The sequence below is a fragment of the Poecilia reticulata genome, linkage group LG19 (assembly GCF_000633615.1).
Source record: "Poecilia reticulata strain Guanapo linkage group LG19, Guppy_female_1.0+MT, whole genome shotgun sequence".
NCBI lineage: Eukaryota > Metazoa > Chordata > Actinopteri > Cyprinodontiformes > Poeciliidae > Poecilia > Poecilia reticulata.
The window spans coordinates 3,528,613-3,556,185 of NC_024349.1; the positions used below are offsets into that span (position 1 = coordinate 3,528,613).

Below are 27,573 nucleotides of genomic sequence, written 5' to 3' on the forward strand. Positions count from 1 at the left end.
TGGATGGATGGATGGATGGATGGATGGATGGATGGGCGGTTGGATTAATGGATGGATGGATGGATGGATGGATGGATGGGTTGGTGGGTGGATTGATGGATGGATGGGTGGGTGGATGGATGGATGGATGGATGGATGGATGGGTTGGTGGGTGGATTGATGGATGGATGGGTGGGTGGATTAATGGATGGATGGATGGATGGATGGGTTGGTGGGTGGATGGATGGATGGATGGATGGATGGATGGGTGGATGGATTGATGGATGGATGGATGGGTTGGTGGGTGGATGGATGGATGGATGGATGGATGGATGGATGGATGGATGGATGGATGGATTCTGGGTTCCCATTCACTGTAATCCAGTTAGTCTGTGTGGAGTGAAGCTACATGATGTTGATCCTAATTACTGGGATAAATGTTGATGATAGGACTGATTTCTGGCAAGTAATTTGAATTATTTTCAGACACAGTGAAGGTTTTCCTTCAGGGAAAAACACAAGAGAGTCTAAGAATGACTAAAAACACGACCAACAGCCTTTAGAGCTGACATGTGCAGAACATGATACTGTTCACATTTACCTTAGATTATTGTCGTCTAGCTTTCGTTTCTTTGGCGGTCTTCCCCTCCTCCGCCTCTCTGGTAATGTTAGATCAAATTCACTGGAAGAACATTTTAAGGAGCTTAATTAGCTGCGGGATGCTCAACGAGCCTGTAAACGCGTGTTAAAGTCCTGTTCCAATTACCCGCTTCAACATCCCCCATTAAACCAACGGAAACCTGATTGCTAACGTCTAATCTCACCTGAGACTCTCAGCTTTCCTGTCCAGTGGCTCCTCTTTGTACATACGAGTGCCATAGAAGTACCAGTAGAGGGCGCCGTCTCCATCTTGCCCCAGGGGTTCCACCCTCAGGCTGTCTGCATCCAGCCCCTGCAGGAGGAGACCAAATTCAAATCATATGTTTTGAGCAGTTAGTGGTTAATGCCATTCAGTCCTTTGAACGAACATATTTATTAATCCCACAGAGACAGGAGGGAGTTTTATGGAGAGCAAAGAGTGCCAAATTACAATAAATAAATAACTTCTGAAATAGTTACTTAAATGTGTTATTCATTTTTTAAAACTGAAAATAAGGAAATAATTTATTAAATCATGAAATAATTACATCTGGGTTTTCAAAAAGGAAATCTATACACTTAATTGAGACATGTAATTAATTCAATATTAAACAATTTATTTCAAGTTTCAAGTTTCAAGTTTCAAGTTTCAAGTTTGATCCCGAGTTCAGACATAAAAAAAGATCCTTTGGAATTTGCCTGATTTGAAACTGACCAACTGCAAACCTCACAGGCGTAGAAAAGTTAAAAAGTTAGATAAATTGAAGTTAAGGAGGAAAGCCGTTTCTTTTTAAACCACAACATGACTCCACGTTTAACGGACCTTCAGCAGGTCGAAGACGTCTGCAGCATCCAGGCGGTAGTCGCACAGCCTGTGCAGCAGCTCCACCTGAGTGCGAGGGTGGAGGCTGTCGAACGGCCCGTCCCGCAGCGGGTTGGGCTTCCCCTCCTCCAGCTCCCACCTGTAGCTGATGATGTCATCCAGGTAGCTGCTGAACGTCTGGGGGCTGAACACGACAGAGGCTCTGTGACAGTCTGCCCAACAACTGGAAGCTATTACATAATATTCTTCAAATTTGTGATGATTTATATGCGATGCATGTTTGAGTTCCTCGTCTTTATTAATATTTAGATTTAAAATAGAAAAAACTGAAAACAAGGAAGGCACAAAACTACTGGTGGGCTTGATTAAAAAATGTTAACCGAGTTACTTGCAGGATAAGTAATTAATTAATCACATTTTGGTTGAAAACTACAAAATCAAAAAATAAGCAATTGAATAAACAAACATATGATCTGAACATCAAAGATATTTATTGCTTTTAATCTGTTTTTCAACCATCAGGTTGGAACAAAGTGTTTTTCTATCCATTCCTCTTCATCCAGTTTCTCTCCTTTTAGCACAACAGTCTTTTCCAGCGTCCAATCGGATCGTTTAGAAGCAGAAATGGGTTGAGAAAAGCAGCTTCATTGCTGCTGTTAGCGGATGAAGCTGGCGTGTCAGATTTACAACTGGCAGGAAGCCAAAACGTATTAAAGCTGAGCATCGGTAGAAACTTTATAGGGTATTTTTAAAAAGATGTAATGTCAGTTTTGTCCTCTGCTGTATTGTTTTTGTTTGATGTTTATTGTTATGTAAGCTGCTTGGTCTTTCCATGTGTTCTTCCCTCCCTGCCAGGTTGTTATGGTTAATAAGTTCTTAATAACTTTAAGACCAGTTATTAACATATTTAAGACCAACTTGTGTTTTTTTCTAATGAATTTAAAACATTTAAAGGCGTTAATTTCAGATAAATGACTGTAAGGGTTTTTTGAGGATGCCCAGACACCCCGTTAAACTTTTCATGGGAGCCGGGTTTCTGTCGCTGGGTCAGGTATGAGAGATAAACCGGACTTCTCCTCCGCTGTCCTTGGGCTGGGTTTTATCTGAGCATCTATGCAACTGCAAACAGAAAAAAGTGGCTTATCTTGACAGAGCAGCGTGCGTTTTTCACACCGCTGCAGGCTGCCCCCGTCCCTCCTTTCTGCCCCTGCATCCCGCGCCCCTCCGGCTGCAGCTGAGCGTTTAGCGCGTGCAGATGAAAAGGGCAGCTCTGTGAAAGGCCGCCCCCAGGATGCCAGCGCCTGTCTGCTCCAATAAAGTCGCCTGTCTTCCTGTAACCGGCTGCCTGGGTGGAAAAACTGGATCCTGCCTCGGCGCTCGTCGTGGCTCCGCAGCGTTACGCTACTTTCTAACGATGGAGAGGAGTAGGAGGATAACAGACGGGGAATCCCCCTGAGCAGCTAAAAATATCTGGATTTGAATACCAGCCTCTGCTTATAGTCACTTTCTCCCATCATGAGGACACAGGAGAGAGAATGGTTTCAGCGGTTTCGCTGCGTTCATGCAGAAATCACCCCAACACCTCACTGTTGTTGCTCTGGTGACTCAGACTTCCTGTGGAGCTTCCTGAGACCTCTGACTAATATAACGTGACATTTACATATGATGATTCAAATTTATCTAAATGTTTATATGTTGTTTTCTGCGAGCCGGATTGTTTACACACAAACACCATGAAAAGGTTAAGACCTCTGACAGATTTCTTCTGTTGTTACGTCTAATATCAGCCAGAAATAGCACCAGGAAATATAAGAACTAGTTTTTAAATGTTGATTTCATCTATAAAGAGAGAAGAAAATATCCAAATGTGAAAATTAAATCTAATAATGAGGTTTTATTATCAGTGTGGGTCAATTCTGGTCGACTCTTCTTTGCAGAACTGTTTTACTGGGTCACTTTGGAGCGTTTTCCAACACGGGCAGTATGTTTAAGGTTATGCCACAACATCTTAAAATATGTTTACATCAAGACTTTGACTAGGCCACTCCAGAACTTTAAGGCCCCATTAACACAGAGCTGGTTTTCAGTGAAACACATCTCCAGCTATCAGAGTCCCTGATACAACCAACTAATAACACATTACATTGAATACTTTAAAATTTTATGATTTAGTAGAACTTGTCGACATAATAAGCCTATAAACCCCTTTAAAAATTGTATTCAGAAATAATTTTAAAAAAAGAATTAAAAGAGGAGGGTTCGTTTAGAAAACTAAAGGTCAGAACAAATATTAAAAACAACTTCAGAGAGGGATTCATGTGTGGAATCATTGCATTAATGAGTTAAAAATGAGTGTTTTTTACTCTTAAAATTAAATCAGGTGATGGAGATGCATGGGATGCAGCTGTTATCCAATTCTGCTCATTTTTTCTGACAAAAACAGCCGGCATGGCCCCATGTCAGCGTGTTTTTCAAAAAGCATGATGCAACAGCTGATCATTAACGTCTCCACTCACGTTATATCAGTGCGCTGGTAGCATCCTTGCAACAGGCAGGCAACAAGGTCGCCAAGGAAGTCCAGGTCCTGCTCTGACAGAGCCTTCTCCAGTTCCTGGAAAGAAAAAACAGGGACACTTTTAATTAAAGGTGAAAATGCAGCAGGGTTCAGCTGCAGCCATAACACTCCCAGCCAGAGAGTGGCGCTACACTCAACAGCAGATAAGCAACGGCCAGATCAGAAGCAGCAGAAGAAAAACAACAAAGCTCATTTTAAAGAAGTCTGGAAGCATCTGCTGCTTTTTCCAAGGCAGATCGATTTATCCCTCAGGAAAACCAAAGAGTCAAACAACACATCCGGCTTGCTAGCGCCCCCTGTGGGGCTGCAGGGAAGCCTCTACATCTCAGAGGTGAATGTTTCCAGCTGATCTAGTCAAGGCCGTCATGTAAACAGGAGCGGCCACAGCAGTGTACTCTGTCCTGTCCGTAGTTTGACCCGATTAGGGCCCGGCACCACCTGGTGTCCCGGGTGATCAGAGCAATGACGAAGCGAACACTCAGGAAGGATTTAGGTCCAGGTGCTCAGGCGTGATTTAGCTCTCTGAACACCTCTTCATCCTCCGTCTCGTTTTCATCAGGTTTCTATATCAAAGGAACCAATAATGAACGTAGTTTTAATGTTTTTAGAACTTTATAGTCAAAGCAGTCGGTACTTCCTCATGTAAACACAAATAAACATCCATGAATCTCGTGTTTAGGGCTGCAGCCAACAATTATTTTAGTAATTGATTATTTTATTGATTATTCTGATTGCTTAATCAGACAAAAAAAAAACACACTGTTGCTTTTTCATTTACCATCTTAAGATTATTTTATACAACATACATAAGTAAATTTAAACAAATAATTACATATTTTTTAAAATAAGGAAATTAAGATATTATTGTCTAAACTGCAATAACAGCATTTCTTTTGTGAATATTTGATCATCTGTAGCAAATGACGGATCTGCAGATGAAAATCCTTCAACATCAACATGCGAAACGTTCAGGCCTGTCTGCTGGACTGAATATCAATACAGGCCAGGGTCAACATTATATACATACGGTATAATTGTGATGCACATTTTTGGTTTAGTTATTGTTCTGAGGGTGTTTTACTTAGAATAAATTACTCTGTATATTCCAATTTATTTAATTACTAAGTTAATAGCCAATTATTTCAATTAATCAAAATAAATCAGATTAATTGTTTCAGTACTTGTGACAGCATGTTGGTGCGGAGCCGCCTCCAACTGACTCATCAAACTTTTAACCAGTTGCCACTAAGCCTTCATGTAGCGTCCATCTTGAATCATCTGCACGCTCCTCCCTCCTGCTGACTAGTATTTACTGTATTCTGCAGCTTCTTGTGTGAATGAAAACAATCATCTGGAAGAGAAAGGGAAGCTCAGGTAGGACTGTGCAGGTGGACGAGGCGTTGCAGTGGCGTGAGTCAGCATTCAAACGACGCTCTGCAACATGCAAACAGGAATATGAAAACTGGATCTGGTATGGAAATCACATAAACACCACAGGAGAATAAGGGTCTTATTTAAAGTCTGGGCAGAGGGAGGCATAGCTGCAGTCCGTCAGCTGTTCAGTGAAACTTCCTGCTTCGCTAGCCGCCGTCGGGTTTCAGGAGCTGCGCGACCTTAGCCGTGACCCCTCTCCTGCTCAGCATTGTGTTTCAGCCTTTCAGGTTTTATGAGGCAGTAGTAACTGGCCAGGCAAACTATAAAAGACCCAAAAGCGCCAAGAAAAGATGGCAGGCAGCAGCCATGCCCCCCTCTGCTGACCAACCCAGACACATAGCCTCCCAGAATGCACTGCTCTCCCCAACCAAACCAAACTGGACAAAGGGGGTTCCATCCGAGTCGCCGGTTAGATTCCTCAACTACAGAACTGCTTCAGGTTCAGGTCCAAGCAGCTGCAGTGCAGTAAAAACTATTCACCCCCACAGGCTGGATCTTCTTTTGCCGTTTTAGCATCAATGTGGATGAACTTTGAATCTGTCTGGTTTGGAGAAAGGATTGATAGTGAAGATATTTCTAGCATATTTAAGTTCGTGCAACATCTTAGCTGGATTTAACAACAGACTTTGAATAGGCCACTTCAAAACCTTCAGTTTGCTATTGCAGCTTTAAACCAGATCTGATTGGATGCAGGCTTTCAAAAAGTCCCATTTCCCAATAGCTTTGGGATTATGGAGTTGAAGGAAAGTTCTCTGCTGTTCCATGTTTTCTCCATGTGGATAACGGTTCTCACTCTGGTTCTCTGGAGTCCAGAAGCTCTAGAAAAGACTAGATCTGAAGTTATAAAAACAGTACTACCCGATAAAGTCAAATATGTTCTGATGCGCTGTTGCTATGGATATGAAGGTGACTGCTTTATGGTTAAGTTTGGTCTGAGATGCTGGAAGAGTCGGGAGGACCATAACGAGATAAAGAACAGAAAAATGCTGATTTTCTGATTTCCCAAAACAACCAGTGCTTTTAAATACACTGAAATAAAAGCTTTTCTATGACATGGAAGCATGTTCAATTATTATGCCGTCACATGCGTCTTTGTCTGCCTCTCCCTTCAAGGACCGAGCCTAACTCAGAGGTCACCAGAGGTCAGCATGCACACCTCCGGGCCACGGAGGCCGACGGAAGCCAGGAGCCAACAAGTCAGCACGATGAAAAACACGAGGAAGAGGAGGAGGAAGAGGCAGAGGGGTTGAAAAACAGGATAAATATTTGTGCTGGAGGTAAAACTGAAAAATAGCACAAAAACTATAAACTGATCCTGATTCAAACTTCTGTCAAACAGCAGGAGACTGAATGAGAAGAAAAGTTTTGCTTTTGAAATGTAACCAAATCAACCACTCCTGTCTGATCTGATGAAGATTTACTATCACAGAGAAAGTTACAGGTCTCTGGTGCCAAGTGCAAAACCTGCCCTGATGACAGGAAGTGGGGGAACTACTTCCTGTTTGATTCACACTCACTTGTTGAAAAACTAATGATGGATTAGATCTGTTACAAACAAAGATGAAAGATTAAATACAATCAATGATTTATCTGCGTCAGAGAAATCATATTGGAAGTCAATCAAATCAAACTTTACAGGATTTTCCAACAACAGCTTGCATGGCCAGCGCTTTACAATACAAAACACAACAGAACAGAAATAGTTCAAGTAAAATGCTAAAAAATACGATGACATTAAAAGAAAGTACAGAAAATATAATGAAGAGAGAGAAGTCAGTCATCAGGTAAAGACTGGCTTCAGTGAAGACAGAAAAAAAAAAAATCAGGGTACTAACAAATCATTACAATTAGTCATAACAACTAGTACGGGGTGATATGGCTTAAAACATCATAATACAAGCAGTCAATAAATAAATACCGATTAGTTTTTATTGCTGAAATTCAAAATATTGCCAAACTGGTGATGTGACCTTTCGTCTTTTATCCAGTTTTGTTTTGAGGTGTTGTTCTCATTTTCTCCTTTCACTCTACCGCAACCCCACAATATGAACAAACTGACAAATTCTGGTAGTTTCCTTCATTTCTGGAAAGTTGACCGATTTTCTCCACTAAATCTGAACTGAGACTCTAAAACTACTTTCACAATTCCTCATTTACATCCTACCTAAAAACCAAAGGTTCCTTTAGTTTCAGATGGAGTCAGTAAAGTTTCACACAACCAGAAATAAATCTGCTTCAAAGAGCATCTGAATCTGTTCGCCCAGAAATGGAAAACAAACCATAACAAAGAGACAGAACATCTCCAACTGCTCGCTCTGCATTCCCTCACGTGTTTCCCAGCTGCCCGTAAACTTTGATCTGAATATCTGCAGCGTATATCTCTGCCAGCAGGCGCATGTGCAGAGGATGCAGAGATCCTGCACGGCGCTCTTTTCTTCCTGCAGGCCCCCCGCCGGCCAGCCTCTGGGTCACAGTGGACTCATCCATCAGGGCCTGGCTGCACTTTGAACGAGCTCCGAAAACGCCCCGGTTGGGGCCACAGCTGGGGCCACGGCTGGGGCCACAGCTGGGGCCACGGCTGGGGCCACAGCTGCGGCCACGGCTAGGTAAGGCGCTGCACTGGCAGATCGAAGGCCCCTGGATAAACACCTCCCTGCTCCAGCGGTCAATTGGAAAGGTGGAGCAGAGTTAACCTGCTGGGCCTGCTCCATCCTCACACCGGTGTTGCACCTCATTCTGTGACCACCATATACTGTGAGCGTATGAGGTGCTGTTGCAGTTTTACACCACACCTTAACACACCTACAGTCACAGAATATGGCAGTGCTTTGTTAAGCTTCTTCTTTATTTTCCATTTGCGTTTGTTCCCCCCTGCACAGCTTATGTTTTTGTGTTAGCATTATGTTAAAATGCAACAGCGCCTCCTACAGTGTGGTCACAGTACATTGTGCAACACCGGCACTCACTCTGCGACTGAGCCGATACTTTATAAGAAACATTATAAAACCTATAATCAATCACTTTAACCCAAAAGCTTCACACGATGCTGAAAAACACAAACTGTTGTGATGATTATTCAAACTCGGAACAAAAAGAGAACTTTGGCTGTTTGGCATTAATGATCAATGGGGCTCTCAGATAAGGCGGCTGGAGAAGTGATAAGCTATTGATTATAAATCATAGCTGCAGCGTCATTTTCTGGTGGAGACAAAGCGGCTTCAGACCTGCTATCAGCCGTTCGCCCTGCAGGCGTTTCTCTACCCAGGATCCCTGCTGCTTTCCTCCCTCGGCTCTGCAGCCCAGAACCTGACTGGGCCCCTGACGACACCCTGAGCACCCCACCGCCCGCCCGCCCCCTGTCCCGATCTGCCCTCCATGCGTCGTCCCGGTCAGAGGCGGTTAGTAGCTGACTGCCGTGGCTCTCTTCACATTAAAACTGACTTATTCTGCCTTTTAGTTCAGGTTTCCATCAATAATTCACTTTCTTCTCCTACTACTCTCCATTAGCATTATTTGCTGTTATTAAGATGGTCAACTTTATGTTTTCTTTCAGTTTTTTTCCTCTCTGTAGGGAATAAACCTGGACTAACGTTCTGTTTGGCTGTGATCGGTGTCACATGAGCGATAAATCAAATAATCACATGGAAAATTTAAATGAGCTCCATGATTTCCGTTCAATCAATTTTCATTAAAGAGATGCTCCCCTTTTTAATTTATATCTTTTTACTTCTAAGGATTTTATTCCTCACCTGTTATTTATTTTACATCACAGTAAAAGGTGCATGGTAAGGTACATCACATTAGTGAAAAGAAAAACAATAGAATTGAGGGTTAATGATTGAATATTGTTGCCGAGTGTTAAATGCTGCAAACATTTAACACTCAGTTTCTTTTTTTTACTGAAGTCCTGCGTGCCTAATGATTAATATTTTTTTTCAAACACAACTTTGCCTACAGAGGAGTTTTAATTATTGTTGGTTTCGGTTATGTTATTTATTTCAGATATTTAAAATGTTTTCCAGTTCCACTGTTACATTTCTTTAGAATTTTTTTTTTAGCTGATGTACTTGCATTATTATTATTACTACTATTATTATATTGCTTGAAAATGGCCTCAAATTGTTGTTTAACACAATAATTTCTGGGATGACTTGTCATCCAGTAAATCTTATCATGACAGGCCCGGCTGTAAGCCGCCCTGGAGGAGGATCTTGGATTAGATAAAACTAAAACTAAAACTACTATTTGAACAGAAACATCTCCTGGTTCAGTTCTTCTGTTTGTGTCTCTGCTCTGTCTTCTCAAACCTCCAGTCGGTCATGTCTGGTTCAGCTGCTGGTACTGAATCAGGTTCTGGTTCTGGTTCTGCTGGGGGTTTCTTCCTGTTAAGGGGAAGTTTTTCCTCTCCACTGTTGCTACATGCAATAGAATGGATGAGTGATCGAGTTAAAATGACTTCTTTTCCTCTAAACCGTCTCGAGACAACGTTTGCTGTGAATATAGAAATAAACTACAAACTGCAGAATGAGTCGCTGATGCAGCAGGTCAGACTAACCAACGTCTCCACAGAACAAGCTGAACTGTCTCTTTTGTCAGTAAAACAGTGTGAGAAGTAGCAGGGAGATGACTCCACAGCCTGAACCGATCCCTTTCTCCTCCTCACAAAGCCCGTCACACCTAATGCTCCCCCACTAACGCCACCAGAACAAAGTGCAGCGTTCCACCAGAACTTCTCACGGCCCAGAGTCCTACAAACGGAAATCTGGACAGTCATGTGAATCCACCTTTTTTTTTTCTTTACTGTATTGTACTTTAATCACAGTTCTGATCCTCACATATTAAGATCCAAACCAGAACAAGGCTGGATGTTTTCCAGATGCGCAGTTTGAAAAAACTCCATCCAACACTTTAATATATCTGAGCTATTAAATGTTTGCTTTCAATCTAATTCTATGGTTTATGTTTGGCTGAAGGAAAATTAACCGACAAAGACCCTGAAATGAACCTTTAAGAAAAGGGATAAGTGAAAAGAGAGACGAATATTAGCTTCAATGTAAAGTTTGAATGTTGTTCTACTGGTCTGTCAGATGAAATCCCAGTGTAGTGCAGTTAGTGGTGACTGGTCAGGATGAAGACCAAATTAACGCTGCATCGTCTCTGTTCTTTATCAGACTGAATCAACAAGCATCAAACCTCAACCACATGTCTGCTGCAGGTCGAAGCCAGGCATCATGGGAAACCAGCTGTTCTAGTCACATTAACCACTGAGAGCACTTCACTCTACAGCCGCACTCAATATGTATGAACATATTCATACAGACACAAACGTCCTCAGACACCGATAAGCCAGTCAATGCCGACTTGGAGTTAAATTATCTGCATGTGGCAAAAGGAAGCTGGAATCAAACTCACAACCTTCAAACTTAGCTACAGATTAAATGTAATTTTAATGAAATTTTATATTGTCAAGACCAGACAGATCCACATGGATCTAAATGAGTCATTTGTTCGAGTTTTCTAACTCAATGGTAGGCGGAGAGGATTGGTACTAGTCGGTGCAGAACTGGATCCAGAACTGGATCTGGTTGGGTTTGGTCCCAGTACAGAACAAACACTGCAGCTCTCATTTTCCTTCATGATAAATCCATCTTGACAGCTTGCAAATGATGACAGACATGACTATATTTAACTGGGAACCATTTTGCACCCATCGCATCCAAAACATCATCAGCTGACAAAAACGTACTCGTATTATTTGAATAAATATAAATGTTTTAGCCCGAGATATGATCTATGGTACATGTCAACCATTTGTTTGCTCTAAGAACAATGCTTGGTGGTGGCAAACCTCCCAAATAAAGGAAATTATTTGAGCATTTCCAGACAGAGATCCAACTCTTTTGCATCAGAAAACCAGGATGAGGGATCATCATGAAAACATGACAAAACCATTTATCTTACATGAACATGACGTCAGGACTTTTCATGTCAATGACAGATAGTTTCATTGACATGAATACTTGCTTTTGACAAATGAACGATCCATTTGGAGCAGGAAACGCGCTTCCCTGGGTTAGCTAGGTTGTGCAGTTTGTACTGTTTTAAAAATGCTGTAGCTGTTTTTCTGATGTTATTGATGTGAGAAATGCAAGAAGGGAGTGAGAGAAACTGTTAAACCACAAATACTCAAAGTCTGCAGAATGTCTGCACTTTAAGTTGCATGTTATTGTAGGTAAAGGAACCAGAGTTCGATTGAAGTGGACTGAACAGGGCTGGTGTGAATGCGACCAAACTCCAGCCCATTTGCCTAGAAAGTCCAGTTTATTTGGGGAGGAGTGAATGTGAGATTAAACTTGTTCATTGAGGAACTAGAGAAAAAAAACTAGCCTTTATGGCTAACTGGCATATTATTGTCCCCTTTGAAATAAGCAAACAACAACTACTCTTTTGCAGACCAAAAACAGGAACTCTGTTTGAACAGAGACCTCCAAACCTCGGTCTGTGTTCGGTTAAACTGAATTCTGGTTCGGTTTGAATGCAGATGGAAACGCCAAGCGGAAAAGAGACCGCTCCAAAAGCACGAAACTATAGCATAGGGGATTCTGGGTAAATACAACCAAAGCAAATGCGTTAGCCTAGCGCTAGTGGGAGAAATGGCTCGTGGGTTTTAGCCACAGACAAAAGAGAAATGCTCCATCCGCTAAAATGAGTTGCGCTCAGTGTCTTCAGAGGTTCTTGGTGCAGCGCCCCCACAGGCCAGGAGGGCAACAGGCTGCTCAAAGGGTTTGGCTGGTTTGACTCAGAGCAGAGAGGAAGAGAACCGCAGCAGCTGGAGATTTAACAGATGGTGAAGTTCTGGTCCCAACAGAACCGAGTCTACCGGGTTGTCAGATATGAAAACAGCCAGATTTTCTTCAGTCTACATTCCTACAGTGAGATTGTTTCAGGTCCATATTTACAATATTTCCTCGTTTAGAAGCTAAAGGTTGTTCATCCCTCAGTGTCTCTGTCCTGTAAAACATGATAAATATTACATTTTGGCTCATATAATAACAGAACCTGCATGTTTGCAAACAGCCTCTGATCTTCAAAGCAGGCTGATAAACAAAAGCCAAATGTACGGTACAGTAAACATGACTCCTGTAATCTTGTGCAGCTCAACATAATTTTGTAGCATTATGGACCAATTATACTCCTACAAAGCTTTGATTCCTCTGCTGCAGTGGGATTGTGGTGAATAATAGGCTCACTTCCCATGTTTGATACACGAGGACCACGCTCTCCAACCGCCAGGAGACGATTTGCTTTAATGAACCGAGTTTAAACTGATTTGACGCCTTAAATTTTCTTAGATTTTTTCCCCCCTCAAAACTCTTAAAGAAAAAAAGAACAGGCTTTTATGATGAAAATATGGTGTGAAACAAGACACAGCCGGAGAAAATTTCAAAGGTGTTTAGCGGCAGATTATGTTGGATTCTGGACTTGAAACTTGCTGTTGACTAAATATTTTATTGGAGTAAATTAATTGGGCTCTCGTGGATGTAAAAATACCGTTTTTGTTCTGCTGGCTTTGTTCTGTTAATGATGCCAGGCTTTGGACGGTGAGTTGGCATTATTTCGCATTCCCGTCTATTCCGTTTTGACAAAAGCGTTGACTGTGTCTACAGTTATCATTTGTAAAGAAACATTTTTTTATTCCCATTTTTAGGCATTAAAATAAACGGAAAGACAAACTTTTGTATGGCTGCATCTGGTTGCAAAATTATGTTTCAAAAAATGGAAGCACATATTTTCCAGTAAAAAATCTAAACAAATATAACTGGTTCTTTTTTGTTTTGTTTTGGGAATTTAATACAAATTATCCCATTAAAAATTGTTCATTTGTTATTATACATTTAATTAAAATCAGTTGCTTTAAGTTATCAAAAGATTCAATGAACCGCTAGTGGCTCCGGAGCCTCAGGTTGCAAACCCCTGATCTAGATAATATACGAGCTTCACTTTCTGAGATAACCGACAACAAATATTGCACTTTTACACAATATTCTAATTTTTTGAGACGTACTCATAAAATTAGACTAGTGACATAAATAAAAAACTCATTAGAGAACGGCGTGAGAGCTGAACATGCCTCTGATGAAGAGGAGATGAAGGAACCAGGTCGACCAGGAGTCGCTGCTCCTCCACCAGTTGGAGGGCGTGATGGAGGCCGGCGGGGGATGGAGGGACTGTTTGTTGTGTAAAGGCTCCAGTCTTCCTCCACCAGCCCCCCCGCCCCCCGGCTGCCTCACACATGGTTCCTCCAGGAGCCATCATCTGACAACACCCCCCAACCCCCACCAGCAGCCGCCTCCTGCCACATGACAAAGCCAGCCGTGAAACCACAGGAAAACGCCCTCACATCCTCAGGATGTGCAGATCATCTGATCAGATGCTAACGCTGACATCTCAGACTATTGCCTCAATCATCTGACTAGCAGCTCCAAACTACAAGGTTTTCACTTTTCAACACCAAACGTCTGATATTATTTATATTATATTGGTTTTTCCTTCCAGCTGCTTCACCGAGCAGCAATCAGATCGATCTGAAGAGCTGCAATCAGTTATTTACAAAAATTAAACGGAGAGATCTAGAAGCATGATCACACTAAATACAACACACACACTCTGCACTCGCTCCAGCGTCCAGCGGTTTCTTATTAAGTCAGGATCAGGGTTGACAGGTGGGGGGACGTCAGGACGCTGGACACATCCAAACAGTCCTCAGGCCACGGCTCGATCAATCACGATTAATCGATTCTTGAAATAGTCATCACCTAACTTAGTAATTGAGTAATCATTAACCAGAGGATTCAGACTCTTAAAAAGGTCATTTACTGAAAAAAACAAACCTCGGAGCAGTAATTCATGTTTTAGTTTCACCTGCTTCAAATTCTGAAAAGAAAATCTCCTGTTTAAGGTCCAATTATGAATCAGTTAATCCAAAACATAACATATTTTCTACATTTTTATTTTATTCAACAATAAACTAGAAAAAGGTCATTTTATTCAAATTAACAAATTTGTCATTAACAAATAAATCATTGTAGATACAAAATATAAAAAATGTCTTGGACTGCATTTTTCAGACAGTTTCCACATTTTTGGGGTTGATTTTTTTATTTGAGAATAAGATTTGCTATCGAGGAAAAGGAGGTCGATGTTTGTGGTTCTAGTTACTCCAAAATGCAAAAACTTTGTTACCCTGACAGACAAAGAATGTTAATTTGCATCCACTAAGGCTGCAGGCCAGATTTGCTCCATTCTAATATGAAGCTCAAAGGACCGCCAAAAATCCTTCAGAGGGCTGTAAATGGCCCCCGGGCCGCACTGTGGACATCCCTGCTACACTGTGTTGATGGTCGGTTCAGTTCCACTTCGAGGAAACCGCATCATCAGCTTCCTCACATAAAAAATCAAGCTTCCTGCTTCAGCTCACATCCAACTGAATACTTTAATTTAAAGAAAACGCCCAGCTAACTTGGGGAAGAGGTTACAAACAGGATGTTGCTGTTATTTCAAAGCAAAAGTTTTTTTTAAACTTTATTTAAGTTGTAATGTGTGACGAGGTCCTGACGTTCCCAAACAGCACAGCAGGTCCCAGTCGTTACCCCACATGAAACCCCCCCGGACCCCAAGCCCAGTTCATCTGAATGGGCCACATTGTTGGTGCCAACACACAGACCTCAAGCAGAAAACCCATTTTTATTCTGATCCTTCTCACTCTACCACAGATGCAGGATTTTCCAGCCAAATGGATTCTGATTTTATACAATTTTTATTCCAAGTATTAGGGCGGCTAATGTCCTCACACAATATATTTCTTTAAATACCGCAGTAACAATATCACAAGCAATATTAGACATTTTCTGTTTCTTCTTTTTAAAACTGGATTTTGACAAATATGTAACTTCAATTTTTTTTTTTACTTTACTTTATAAACTGTCACCAAATAAAAATATATTCTTATATAAATTTACACAAAAATCACACAATATGTTTAGTGCATCAAAAATTGAAATAGGTAAATAAATATAAATGTAAACTAAATTTGGCCAACAAAAACAATCAGAAATCAGCTACTAAAAGTAAATAAAATACCTAAATACACAAACGAGACAAACTGCTGAGGTTCAACAGAACATTAGTTTTACTAGATGTTAAAAAGTGTTTTCTTCTCACTGTGTGCAAAACTAAGAATATTGATTTGATATAAAAGGAAATCTTCCTCTCATAAATGCTCAACACCAAAAACCTGCAGAAAGTAAAATCTTGTGTACATTCCTGATGCTCAGGACCTTCGTTCATTTTCATTTCTTCCATCTGTCGCAGACATCTCCATTGAAGTAATAACTGTCGGTTCTGATTTTTAGCTTTCTTGTTCTCCGTAAGTTTTTTTTTAATTTTTATCCAGCATAATATGAAAAATCCATGTTATGGAAAGTCGATTGACCCTCTTCATCCAAGAGAAAACTTTTTTAAAAAGATGACAGTCAATCAATCAGCTTTAGATTAACTCATGAAATCGATAACTTGCATCCCTGTAAATCACTCAGTGATAAGAGTTTATAAAAATAAATGAGCTTTTCAATAACACTTTAATTTATTGTACATAAGCAAACAGCAGCAAACCGCTAAGCTAACTGAGCGGGAAAGCTAAACGTTAGCGGCCGGCTCCTCCCAGATGTGACCTGGTGAGCATTTCATCACTTCTGGTCTCTGCTTCACATCCAGCTGCAAAGGGACTCCCTCCTCCCAAACGCCCCCCGCCCCCTCACACTGGAGACAGAGAGTGGGAACCATGGGGAGTCACCACAATGGGTCTGGCAGAAAAATAAGTGCATGCACCACTCTGCCCCCCCCTGCACACACTGGCTATGTGGAACCATCTGATGCATGTACTGCTGTCAATCAGGTCAGGGGGAGGGGCGGCATGATCCTCCATCGCCCCCTAACTTAGCATACAAGTGACAACGTATTACAATAGACTTGCAAAAAACTGTTTGATCTTTAAGGGTCCTTTGGCTCCTGGGTCATTTAAAGCCTCCATGTTTGAACTTCCTCCCTTCCTGCTGCCAGTTCAGACCCATAAACTATTTCATGCTCATGAGGAAAAGTTTGTAATTCAGTTGAACTGTCTAATGTTTGCTTGATTAAACTACATTTCAGTTGATTGTATGTGTGATCGCATTTGGGCCAGTTGGCTCCCTGGTAAAATAACAGACTAAGAATCTCCATTTTTCTTCTCCCAACTAGAGTGAAATGTTTCATAAATAAACTGCCTTCATCAAATCTGTAGTAATACTCTAATTGCAGGTTCAGGAATGACGTGTGCAATTTTTTTCACTCATATTGGTTTGGGAATCTGAAAATGCCGTTTCTGTAAGGAGACCAGGTCAAAACCTGAACTTTTGTGCATCTGTGTAGTGCTGAGTAATTGATATGAAGGTCGGTTGGCGCCCATCTCCAGCGGTCAGTGGGTAAGACCCAGGGTTCGCCTTCAGCTGGTTTCCAGTCCACAGCAGGACATTAGGATCATTCACTGAACCCAACAGTCGTGTTTCTGGACTGTGTTAGGGAGCTGGAGTACCTGGAGAAAACCCACGCAGGATAACTCCATGCCCAAAGATCCCAGGCCAGGGTTCGGGTTCGCCACGTTTCCACCATTATGAGCTGCATCTACAGACCCAGCAGACGGAAGGAGGCGCCTGGCCGTGAGGGAGCAACACTTCAGGCTGCATCTCTTTCTCTCTGGTAATCCACTTGCTGTTTAGACAACAGAAACAAGGATGTGCTCACAGGCAGGCTGTTCTTCCTTTTCTGCTACATCTAATAGGACTAAATCTTCTTTCACAATCATCCTGGTTAAAATGCACACACACACACCAGGAGCCCCCTCCCCGCAGCAGCAGCAGCAGCTTTACCCAGTCAGAGTGAGGAGCCTCCACCCTCCAGGGGGAAGCCAAAGAAAGAGCCACCATCTGGGGTTTAGTCATGGTGATGCCAGGGGCTGGGGCGCCAAGCGGGGAGCGGCAGCCATCGCAGACGTAAACAGACACCCCCATCCAGGTTCTGCTTCCATCTCCTGTTTTAAAATTCAGGTCAGAACTTATATTCACTTTGTTAACTACAAAATATTATCTTTCTGAACAATCCAAATTGCTCTAAGATATGGGTCTGTTATTATTTTTCTTGCTGCCATTGCAGAGGAAGAGGTCATCATATTTGAAGGTCCCTGATAGAAAACAACACCAGTTTGTGGGTCTGCTGCTGATAAGAGCCTGGGTGGTCCGTCACGACGCCATGCCCACTTCATCCACTCAACATCCTGAACACCTAAACATTAAAAGACTCAACCGAGCCCAAGAGGTCACAAATCCCTGTTTCTGAAACATTACAATAATTTTGTAATCTCCAACTCCAGTCCAACTTTTGGATGCATCCCTGCTCCGATACCATTGGCTCAAATGAATGTCTGCATTCACACACCAGGTTGATGCATTTCCAACTTTTTCACTGCAGTCTGAACAGCTCAATTCTGATCCTTTCATCCAAAATAAATCAGCTCTGTTCCACTTCATATCCATCCATCCATTTTCTTGCACCCTTGTCCCTAGTGGGTCAGGAGGTCCTGGTGCCTGTCCAGCTAACGTTCCGGGCGAGAGGCGGGGTCACCCTGGACAGGTCGCCAGTTTGTCGCAAGGCAACACAGAGACAGACAGGACAAACACTCACACCTACGGAGAACAGTCATGTTTTTGGACAGTGGGAGGAAGCCAGAGTACCTGGAGAGAACCCACCAGGCACAGGGAGAACATGCAAACTCCATGTAGAAAGACCCCAGGCCAGGAATCGAACCCTGCAAGGCAACAGTTCTACCAACTGCTCCACTGTGCAGCCCCCACTTCCATATGTGGAACTAAATCGTCAAGTGTCTGCAGTCTGAACGTCGCATTTTATCCAACATGCGTCAAAATTCTGCTGCAGAAGAATCCAGACGGTAAATCTAAACTATGGTTGAAAATAATAATAATGAAGCGATGAAAGCAGTCTGAGTCAGTGAACGCATCACATCCCAACCGACCACTCCTGGTCCGACTCCACATCCAAACAGAACCGGATCAGAACCGGGTCAGAGGCTGCAGCTCCACTAATGGCTGCTGGTAGCTGATAGCTTTCCCTTTATCAGCTTCCTTCGTCTGCTGACCATCTGCTGATTGTGCCGTCGCTCTCAGCAACTTTACAATCCATCCAGCGACGGCGGTCATCTTTACCGCCGTAAACAGAGCGGCCATCTTTACCGCCGTAAACAGAGCGGCCATCTTTGCTGCCGTAACAAAGCGCTGCTGGGGAACGTCTGCATCCGCAGGATTGGAAACCGTTTACACAATAGTCTGACTGCAGACTTCAGAGCTGCAACAATAAAACTAGATAAAACTATATGTATTTCCACACTTCCAATGAATATTTTACCCTCAGAGTCGTAGAAAACTTGAAAGATGTTCATGAGTTGCTGTTGGAAGCAGCCAATCAGACGTCGGGGGCTTCCATAATCCCACCCACCGAGCTTGAAAGGTGAAGTTGACCATTTAAATTAATTCATGATGTGGTTCAGCAAAGGAACCTAAAGTAATTCATTAAATCGTGACAAAATTATATCTAGTTAAAAAAAAAAATCAAGACATTTAATTGAGGAAAAAATGTAATTCTATATTCAATCAATTATTTGTTTATTTCAATTTTTAAGAAATTAATGGCACATTTAAATAATTATCTCATGAACTCCTTTATGAAAGAATTTAAATATTTGAGTTTACATTTTTGGAAAATACTTATAAACATAAACAATTACAGTCATAACTTTTTAATGATTGCAGCAAAATGCAAGAAGCTTGAAGCTGGAATTAAACCCAAGACCCAGACCCAATCGCAGCGCCGCCTGATCTCAGAGGGACGATGACAAGCAGCTAATTAAGATGCGTAGTAAACAGACGACCATGTGCCAAACAAGCTGTCAGCAGAGCCGTACTGACAAGCCCAGGACGGAGGCCCCTGGCACCAGGACCCATGCCTGGCAGAAAGTGGCGCCCCGCGGCGGACGGCGGGACCTCCGGCATCATCTCACTGATCCACAGCCAAAAGAAACATCAACAACAGACAGAAAGTGAGGCGCAGCGGCGCGCCGAGTCGACCCTCCGCTCTTCCTGTGCATCACTCACCAACACTAATGTGCTTCAGCTTCCTCCCTTTCCTAAACGCCGTCTCAAGGACACTTCCATCCACTTCCTCCTCTGCCCTTCCCCTCCCACTCACTCGTTTTCCTCTGCTCTAATCCTCCGGCTCACTGTCTGGAGTGGGAGGAAAGTGGAAACCAGCGACGGTGAAGTGTGTCACAAACAGAACAATGTGTGAGGGGCTCCTTTGTTGGGAAGCCTGGGTAGAAACTATTATCACTGGCCAACGCCATAGAAAGTGCCACTGCAGTGCTGCTGGACTGGATCGCTGGATTTGTCAGAAATCCACTTTGGCTTCAGTTTCAAAGGTCAATAAACACCGAGGTCCCAGATGAGGGATTTGTTCATGCATGAGGTGAAAACAAGGGCCTCCGCTGGGCAGATCGCTCAGCGTTCAGGTTCACTTTCACTTCCTCACAGATTTACACAATAAAGGCTCAGAAACAGCAGGTTAACATCATTTAGCTTAAGGTGACATTTCTAAACTATTATTATTACTTAAGATCAACAGTATAAAAGCTGTAGATAAATCAAAAGAGTGGCAGAGAAGACAACAGAAACCTCACATCATTCGCTCCAAATCGCCGACCCGGTTTAGAATCAGTGGGATTAAAATAATTAAATATAACATCAAGAATAATAACCATCAAATATATTTATCAATGTTCTAGTTGTTATTAATCAAAGGCAGCTCTAACCAGGTGGGGTGTTAGTCTAGATTTAAATGAACTCAGTGTTTCGGCTGTTTTGCAGTTTTCTGGAAGTTTGTTCCAGATTTGAGGTGCATAGAAGCTGAATGCCGCTTCCCTATGTTTGGTTCTGGTTCTGCTCTATATCCAGAACCAGAAGACCTGAGAGGTCTGGAATGTTGACAACATTGTTAAAGTAATTTGGTGCTAAGCCATTCAGTGAATTATAATGTAGATATTAAATAGGAGAGGCCCAAGCCTGAGCCTTGGGGTTCCCCACATGTGATTGATGTCTGCTCCAATGAGAGGTTACCTATTGACACAAAGAAGTCTGTCCTTTTGGTCAGACTGGAACCAGTCAAATACAATTTGTGATTTATAACATCAAAAGTTTCTTTGAAATCTCACCCTGGTCTCATGAACCAAACATTGTACTGTCTTTTTTGCTGAATTTATGGCTCTCACAAATTTACAAACTGCAAGATAACCAGAACCCATATGACAAACCTACCTGGGGATGAAACTAAAAGCACAGAAGCATAATCTGTTTAATTAGTTATTAGGGTTGTGAGCATGATTAAAACAGGCCATCTCTAGATTATAACCTGTGCAGGCATGAATGTCCACACCCACTGACTCAGCGGACACCAGAGGGAAAACCAGGAAGCTGCTCAATAAGGCAACACTGACCGGATTAAAGCTCTTTTGGTTTACAGTGATTCCCATCAGATTCCAGGTTGTATAAGTTCCAAAAAACAAGGTAAAAGTTGATTTTTCCAGCAGCAAGGTGCCGTGGCGCCTCCTGTAACAGGACCAGAACTTTTCCTCACTTATCTTTTCTCTCTAGTTAACATATGTGGGAAACATGATATGAATATTTCTGGTTTAGATGATTTATATGAAAGATGAAACTGACCAGAACAAGACAGACAACAGGAAAAAGTGAAGATTGAACGCTCGCTGCCCACTTCCTGCCTACAAACCTGAACACTTTCCCCTCCAAAGCTGGAGTCGACTGGCTTTACCCAAATGATCCTTCCAGAAATGAGCTGAAAATATGTGCAAAGGGAATATGGAGGAGCAGAAACTGAAATCTAGCTCATACTTCCTAATAAACTTTCATAACTACTATCTTATTCTCCAAAACACTCGCCGTAGCCGTGATGAAAGCAGAAGTAGATGAGAGTGGCCGGGCCGGCTTGTCTGGTTGCTGCTATGTGGCATTAAGCAAAACAAACATGTCCGCCTGCAGTTTCCTCTCATTTCTGTGACACAACGTCCTCAGAAAGTAAACACACTGGATCCAAATGTTCAGAATCCAGAAGCTGCTGTGAAACTGTTTGTTTGGAAAAGAACAGCAGGTTAACAAAATAAACCAGTCAGTTTTTAATCATTAGTTCAGCAGATCTATCAGTCCTGAATAAGGTCACCCTGTTACCATGTTCTTACAGCATCTAAAACATGATATCTGTCCAAATGTTGGATTTCCAGACCAAGATATAATAATACATATGGGGTAAAAGCAGAACTGTAATCATTACTAAAAAAATGCATTTCATATTTACCCAAAAGTATTTTAAAGCATTTAGAGCACCCGCAGCTCAACATCAAGAAGAACTATAGTGGATGAGATTTAACCAATGCTCAACATTTGTTACATGTTTCAAACAGAAATGCCTTATGTTGCACGAGAAACCACCAGCACCCGCTCCCAGTTCCCCATTTAGGTTTCTGCAGGGGTACACAAACTATTCTCCAAAGCACTAATCCGTCCAAATGTTTCCATTTGGATCAACAAAATGTCCGTCTCCAAGCTTCACCTTCTTCACATCACAGCTCAGCTTTCAGTCAGAGGTCCAGACCAGAATAAAGAACAAAGCATGACTGAGGATTTTATGGATTCAAAAACTGCCAAAATATTAATCCTGAGTCATAATGATTCATCCAAATGATTCCTAAAAATGTGGAATGTTTTATTTCTCATCTTTTTTTGCACTCGGAAAAAAGAGGTTTTTTTTTCATACTTCAAACTAGAGACAAAAAGTGATGTTTGAATTATTTTGCATTTAAGCAATAAAATGTTTTCTTATTAAAAAAACGAACTGAAATGTTTTTTTACTAGAATTTATTCAATTACAAAACTAAGTTTAAAATAGCCCTAATTAATGAAACTGAAACCATAGAAAAATGAAACATGCTGGACTTTAAGATTATTAGTAACACAAAGAATTTGCAGTTCAGAAATCACGTTGATTCAGGAAGTCTAATAACCGAGTCCTTAATTAGCTTAGCATTTAACTCGGACGCAGAGATACCATTAGAGCGCCATAAAACCAACACAGTTTGGAACTCTGTTTTTTTCAGATGATCGGCTGAAAAAAACAGAGTTCCAAACTTTTCCAGAATCAAATTCCAGATATTTCTAGAAGTTTTTGAGACATTTTGTTCAAATGTCCAGAATGATTTGAGCACAGATGATCCGTTGGGGTGTCATTATATCTGTAACTCATGTAGCTGAGCATTGAGCTAAAACACTAATTCACTGCCTTAATGGGAACGCTCGGATCAACTGTTCTTAAAAATCTGTAACACCTTCATGGATTGGTTTATTTCTGTGTAACGTAGATCTAGGTTCTTGGAAAGTCACAGAACAGAGCTTATGATCTGTTTTAATTGACTTTTCCAAAACTTAATGGAAGAGTAAATGTTTTTAGCGTGTGAATCAGTCCACTTGCTAAAATGTGTAATGTGTGGATTACAAAGTAATCCACACATTACACATTAGAGTGCATTCATTTCTGAGCAGTGAGTTAAGACAAAATCTCGAGTTTTTATCAAAGATAAAGGAAGTAATCTCAGCGTCGATCCATGTAGGTAAAGAAATGAGGAATCTGGTTTTCCAGCCCTGGATAATCAGATTTTCTACATTTTTATACGTCTTTGGAGCCTAGTAGTTTTATATATGCCTCTCAGGTTGGGTAACACTCTGCTTCACTTCACTTCCTTGAAAAAGCAAAGACTCACTTTTTGCAGATTTTTCCAGAGACAAATGATAGAGAGACAGCCACCATTTTCCCACCAAGAACTGTTTTAATGCAAAGCAGAAACATCCAAACTACATGCAGAGCAACAGAAGGACCTTCTTCATTTCTCTGTGGTCTCACCTACCAGTTCATACCAACTATTTCCATTATAGCCAAAGAACTACACCAAATAAAGCAGAAAATGTTGAGCATCAGAAACAGTTTGGAATCCAACTGGAAATGAAAGAATTACACAGTTATTCCCATTTAGTCTCTCTAGACCAGGGGTGGACAACTCCAGGTCATCCAGGCCGGTGTCTCCTGCAACTTTTAGATGTTTCTCTACTTCAACACACCCGAGTCAAATAATGAGGTCGTTAGCAGCACTCTGGAGAACCTGACTGCACTGAGGAGGAGATTCAGCTGTTGGATTCAGGTGTGTTGGACCAGGGAGACATTAAGAGTTGCAGGACACCGGCCCTCCAGAACCAGGATTACCCACCCCTGCTCTAAACTCCATTTTAAAAACTGTTGTGAGTTGATGTGTTAATAGACTAGAAGTCATGGGACTTAGGGGGAAAATATTGACATCAGACAGCTGTTCACTGTACAGTTGGTAATATAAATGCAACTGCTGGTAATTAAGCGGAGTACCAAAGAGTTATAACCTTGAACACCCCTGCATCTAATTAAGACGTCAAAGTGTGAGACTTCTGCATCAATCTCAATGTGTCCTTGCATCCAGCTGAGGGTGTAGCCACACGTGTGATTTGCTTAGTGATGCGGTTCCAGATGAATGGATTATTCATACTGGGCTGCAGCAGCAGAGCAGCACTGGCAAAATGAATGACTCAAATCATGCCTGACTTGCAAAACGAATCATAAAAGTACAAATCAAGGCGCTCAGGTGAATAAGAGATACAGCCCTTATGGACTAGTGCGGCTAATTATCTTTCATTTTGAATACAGTCAAATACCAGAAATGCTAGATGCTACCTGTACCCATCATACTAAATATGTGCTTTTACTGATAAACTCAGGAAATAATCTTAACTCCTGAGTTTGGTTTGCAATAAAAAAATAATTTAGGCTCATTTATAGAGAGTACATATTCTACTCATCATATGTTAATATAAACAACATGTTTAATTCTAAAAACTATTTCTAATTTTGAGTCTGAGGCTTTTCAGCAACACTGGGCAGCTAAGTAATGGAAATGAGTAATACTAGTATTGATAAGTAGGACTGGGACTTAAATGCATTCATTTTGATTAATTGACTACATAGATTTTAACAAGTTAAAAATCTTAATTAAATTTTTTTTTCCACAAATCCTGAGCCAGATCCTTTGTGTTGTGTTTCTGGTACGCCTGTTAATCTGACGCACAAGCAACATTCGCAAAAAACAGCAAGGAATAACAAGTAAGTGCATTTTAGAAGTTGTATATACTGTGCATATATTTTGACTGCACAAACTTGAATCAAATAATTACTTGAAACTACAACACAATGTATACATAATTACTTATTTATACAAGTACATACCCGAACACAACATTTTTTATTGTGATCCATCAGATAAAAGATTCTAGCAGAGTACAGTCAAAGGATCTTAATTGATTGAAAATATGTGTTGAAATTAAATTGGTAAAACTGATTTCACATTGTGATAAAGGGAACTAGCAGCACATGGGATACAGTGCTGTAAATACAGAGGAATAAATACAGAGTTGTACTTAGAGCACTGTGATGGTTGTTGGAAAACATTTCGACTAAATTTCAAAGTCCTTTTTGAACAATAAACAGCATCACTACAATAATCAACACATCTAGACTGAATGCCTGGTGGATCTAATTAGCATCATACCTAAAATGACACTAATGGTAGATGTAATGTCCACATTTATAATCTCTAATTAATTTAATTTGCAGTAAAAGTAATAATTTTTGTGCAATTTGATATAAATCCAGGCTTTAAGTGGATATACGGTGAGGTATCTGACCTAAAAACAAAGCCCCACGTGAAGGAGCAAAAGCAACAATAAGCACCCTCAACTTTCGTGTAAACTGGGCGCAACGCGATCCCCCATCTGGCTCACACTTCGTTTAACAACAAAGCCACTGCCTACGTGTTTTCCTGCTGAAGGGGGTGGGGACGGCTGAGTGATGGAGGCTGCTGATGGCTGATGTTGACCCCACCAATTTATTTAAAAAAGCAATCCATCCCGGCTGGACAGAGCAAACCATCTCCAATAACCAGAGCTTCCCTGTTCACACTGTACTGTTGGGGGTGGAAGATGGAGGGGGGGGGGGGAGAAGGAAGAGGGGGGGTGGACACCGATGAAGTTGTATTATGAGATGGTAACGTGGTAAATCAACTTTTTTTTTCCTCGACAAAGAAGCGGGAGCACGTGCAGGACGTTGCCTTGGCAACTGGTAGTAATCGACCTGCGGAGTTTTTTGTTTTTTTTTTTAACGTTAAAAGCCGCCGTTTCTGGCAACAACACGGGGCTGGAGCGAGCAAACAATGCCTGAAAACAGCATCTGCGTCCCTATGGCTACCCGAGCCAGATGGCTGGAAGACAATAAACTCCGAACCTCACGCCGTGAACTTAACTTTAGCTCCGGACACGGTGGACAACCGTGGAGCAACTCAACGATTAATGCGAATATTAATACAATGTTTCCACACAATGACGGTTTAAGTTAATAACGTTTCAGGAAACGAGGGTGTTGAGTAAATATTCATGTTTCTAGATAGTTTCCCCTCACTTCTCCGCGCAGGTTTTAACCAAAACGTTGCTCTTTTAACGTAACCTGGAGCAAACAACAACAAACATGACCTCTAATAGTTACTTCTTTTGGTAGGTGTCAGGAAATACAACAGACATGAAAACAATGCTAGGAGTAAATGAGGTAAACTTCTTTAAAACATTTTCCAACTTCAAGGAGCTGAGAGCAGCACCTGAAGCTGCCTCCTGTTAGCTAACAGGATTGCCGTTAACGGCTGAGAAGTTCAGAGAAGCCTCCATAAGCTGGTTAACCGAACCCGGCCGGGCTCAAACGCGACCGACCGATCACGTAAGCAGAAAGTGCTGACACAAACAGCTCCTCATTTCCGGATTAAAGGACATCCGTGTGGACGCAAGCCGCCGCGAACGAACCCTTACCTCTATTTCAAAGTCTGGAAGCCGGAACGCCGTCCTGAACAGCGAGCAGAAGTGGGCTATGGCGGGGACTTCCCACCAGGACTGGACCTCTTCCACAGAAACGGGACATCCCTGGGACATTTTGGGATCACTCAAAGTGTGTAACGATCCTTCCTCACATAGGAAAGTAGCTTCTTCACTGACTCAGAACTCCTCCGGAACATTACAAACAAGAAGAAAGTTGTCGCTCCCTTCCTGTTGGAGCGGTTGCCATTGCGACCAGCGGAGCGCTACGATCTGCTTCAATCAGTGTCTCAACGGAGCCGAACAGATGGAATGGACCGTACCATTCCGGCTACAACAGGGGGGGGGGGGGATCAACGACTCAACACCGGTTAATAAACTACTTCTGAAGATATGAAGACACCAAACTGGCGGAAGAGTTTTTAGTTAAGCAGTAACAAACAGAATAAAACATATTTACATTTAGATTTGCTTTTTAAAATAATATTAACCGCGAAACTATGACCGGACCCCACCAATTAGATGGTGTGCTCCTCGTTTAAAGGGAACGATAGTAAAACAGAATGACGAAGAAACTGAAAAAGTTACGCAATGCCTGACTGGTGATTCATTCTAGTTTTTTTTTTCGGATTTGGTTTCGTCTGAACTATTATTAAACTTGTTAACGTACAATTCAATAAACGTCACTCTTTTATGGTGTAACGCTGATTTTCTGTTAATTGTTGTTTACTAATTTCTAGGGAATTTCGTTTTGTACAGAATAAGACTCAATAACTTCGGGTACAGCGATATTTTGTGAACAGCAGTGTTGAGTGAAAGTTAAGCTACGCAGGGGCTCCCCCTACTGTTGTTATTAAGTATTGCACTATAGATAGATAGATAGATAGATAGATAGATAGATAGATAGATAGATAGATAGATAGATAGATAGATAGATAGATAGATAGATAGATAGATAGATAGAT

At 41.6% G+C, this 27,573-nt stretch overlaps 1 protein-coding gene across 2 annotated transcripts in view; it reads right to left on the minus strand.

Annotated features, from left to right (window-relative positions):
- The window catches only part of cecr2 (CECR2 histone acetyl-lysine reader), a 43,868-nt gene extending 16,935 nt beyond the window's left edge, over positions 1-26,933 (minus strand). The window contains exons 1-5 of one of the 2 annotated variants that reach the window (XM_008436488.2): positions 26,606-26,933; positions 3,958-4,052; positions 1,442-1,625; positions 804-931; positions 581-661 (exon numbers count right to left, since the gene is read on the minus strand). In XM_008436488.2, the coding sequence (XP_008434710.1) occupies positions 581-661; positions 804-931; positions 1,442-1,625; positions 3,958-4,052; positions 26,606-26,725 (608 nt within the window). In that variant the 5' untranslated portion in view covers positions 26,726-26,933. The remainder of the gene's footprint in view (positions 1-580; positions 662-803; positions 932-1,441; positions 1,626-3,957; positions 4,053-26,605) is intronic. The other variant, XM_008436487.2, reaches the window with a different exon arrangement.
- Between the last annotated feature and the right edge of the window lie 640 nt (positions 26,934-27,573).